Below are 2,013 nucleotides of genomic sequence, written 5' to 3'. Positions count from 1 at the left end.
GAATAAAAGGCAGAGTAGGGAAGTTTCTTTTCTTGATGCCATCTCTCTTTCTGTTGCTCCCCAGCCCCAACTTCAGTTCTACCTGGTGTTCAAGTTTATTAGTTCTGTATCAAATTTAAGAATAATGTGAGCACCCCACACCCCAAAATCTACCAGATTTTCTCCTATCACTCTGGATTCCCAGCTTCACTCCAGATCCAATTTGCTTCCCATTATAGTTTGTTCCTCTTTCTATTCTGCCTCCTTGCTTTTTGGAGGGTGGGTGCCAAGAATGTTAGTGCTGGGGAAGACTGAGAATCATTGTGCCCACCTCCATTATTGAGTTGGGAAAGCTGAGGCCCAGAGGTCCCTCCCAAAGATACAAAATCAAGGACTGAATAATCTAATTCCCACCTAGCACTGGCTTTTTCCCCATATACAGAGACTAAGACTGACTCTACTTGTACCCTGAAAGAGAAGAGCATTCATCTCAGTTCCACTCAGCTGACCTCCAACTGGAGGGTTCTGGCTCTATCAGCCACTGTAGCAATCACCCCCTTCCTCACTACCATTGTACCCACCTACTTACCCCCCTAAATTTATGGAGTTTTAGGAGCAAGGAATTCGTCAAACCCAGCTAGGATTGTGACCTTAATTATCCATCCAAAATCACTGTTTTCTTGGCCTTTCACTACTCCTGTACATACTCCATGAATGGTTTTGTGCCACTGTGGCACACCCCAAATCATTTTGTCCTTCTATCCAGAATCATGCCCCCATGAGCCCTAGAGCTTCATCTCCTACAGGATGGTAGAAACTCCACAGTACAACTCCACCATCCTACATCCAAACTTTTTCATGCTGACTGGCATTCCAGGTTTAGGGGGAGCCCAGGCCTGGCTGACAATGGTGTTTGGGCCCATGTACCTGCTGGCCCTGATGGGTAATGGAGCACTGCTGGCAGTGGTACAGATAGACTCCACACTGCACCAGCCCATGTTTCTATTCCTGGCCATTCTGGCAGCCACAGACCTGGGCTTAGCGACATCTATAGCCCCAGGTTTGCTGGCTGTGCTGTGGTTTGGGCCCCGACCTGTTCCATATGCTGCCTGCCTGGTCCAGATGTTCTTTGTACATGCACTGACAGCTGTAGAATCTGGTGTGCTTTTGGCCATGGCCTGTGATCGTGCTGTGGCAGTAGGGCGCCCACTACACTACTCTACAGTAGTTACCAAAGCCCGTGTGGGTTATGCAGCCTTGGCACTTATACTGAAAGCTGTAGCTATTGTTGTGCCTTTCCCTCTGCTGGTGGCACGATTTGAGCACTTCCATGCCAAGACCATACACCATGCCTACTGTGCACACATGGCAGTAGTAGAGCTGGTGGTGGGTAACACACGAGTCAACAACCTGTATGGGCTGGCACTTTCACTGGCTGTGTCAGGTGTGGATATTCTAGGCATCACTGGCTCCTATGGGCTCATTGCCCACACAGTGCTGCGGCTGCCTACCCGGGAAGCCCGTGCCAAGGCCTTTGGTACGTGTAGTTCTCACATCTGTGTCATTCTGGCCTTCTATGTGCCTGGTCTCTTCTCCTACCTCACACATCGCTTTGGGCATCACACTGTTCCAAAGCCTGTGCACATCCTTTTCTCCAATATCTACCTGCTGCTCCCACCTGCCCTCAATCCCCTCATCTATGGAGCCCGCACCAAACAGATTAGGGACCGACTCCTTGAAATGTTTACATTCAAAAAAAGCCAGTTTTAGTGGACAGTGATGACAACAAAGGCTAGGCTACGGATAGACATGGGAGAGGGGCAATTGGAGCAAAGTCTGGAGTCTGGGAGTATGGGTTGTCTGTCCCACTGTCTGCATGTGACTGTGATAACAAATATTTGCTGTGAAACTGCTACTAGGTACACCACTGTTATCTGAACCTTTTGGCCTACCCATATGTCCTGCTTGAGAGGAGGGAGGAGGCAGGAGGCAGGAGGCAGAGGCTACATGTTACCCTGCAGGGAAAATAAGATG

General features: G+C 49.3%; 1 protein-coding gene across 1 annotated transcript; it reads left to right on the top strand.

Annotated features, from left to right (window-relative positions):
* The first annotated feature begins 786 nt into the window (after window positions 1-786).
* LOC124958514 (olfactory receptor 52W1) lies at window positions 787-1,749 on the top strand. The gene has a single exon (XM_047516613.1). The coding sequence runs from the start codon at window positions 787-789 to the stop codon at window positions 1,747-1,749; it is 963 nt and encodes a 320-aa protein (XP_047372569.1).
* The last annotated feature ends 264 nt before the right edge of the window (window positions 1,750-2,013 follow it).

This window comes from Sciurus carolinensis, chromosome 11 (genome assembly GCF_902686445.1).
Source record: "Sciurus carolinensis chromosome 11, mSciCar1.2, whole genome shotgun sequence".
NCBI classification, from domain to species: Eukaryota; Metazoa; Chordata; class Mammalia; order Rodentia; family Sciuridae; genus Sciurus; species Sciurus carolinensis.
Note: the sequence above shows the minus strand (reverse complement) of the source record. Positions and strands in the feature narration are given on the sequence as shown.

Excerpts from the sequence above, each read along its gene's own strand:
- LOC124958514 (XM_047516613.1), top strand. The coding sequence starts at position 787 with ATGGTAGAAACTCCACAGTACAACTCCACCATCCTACATCCAAACTTT.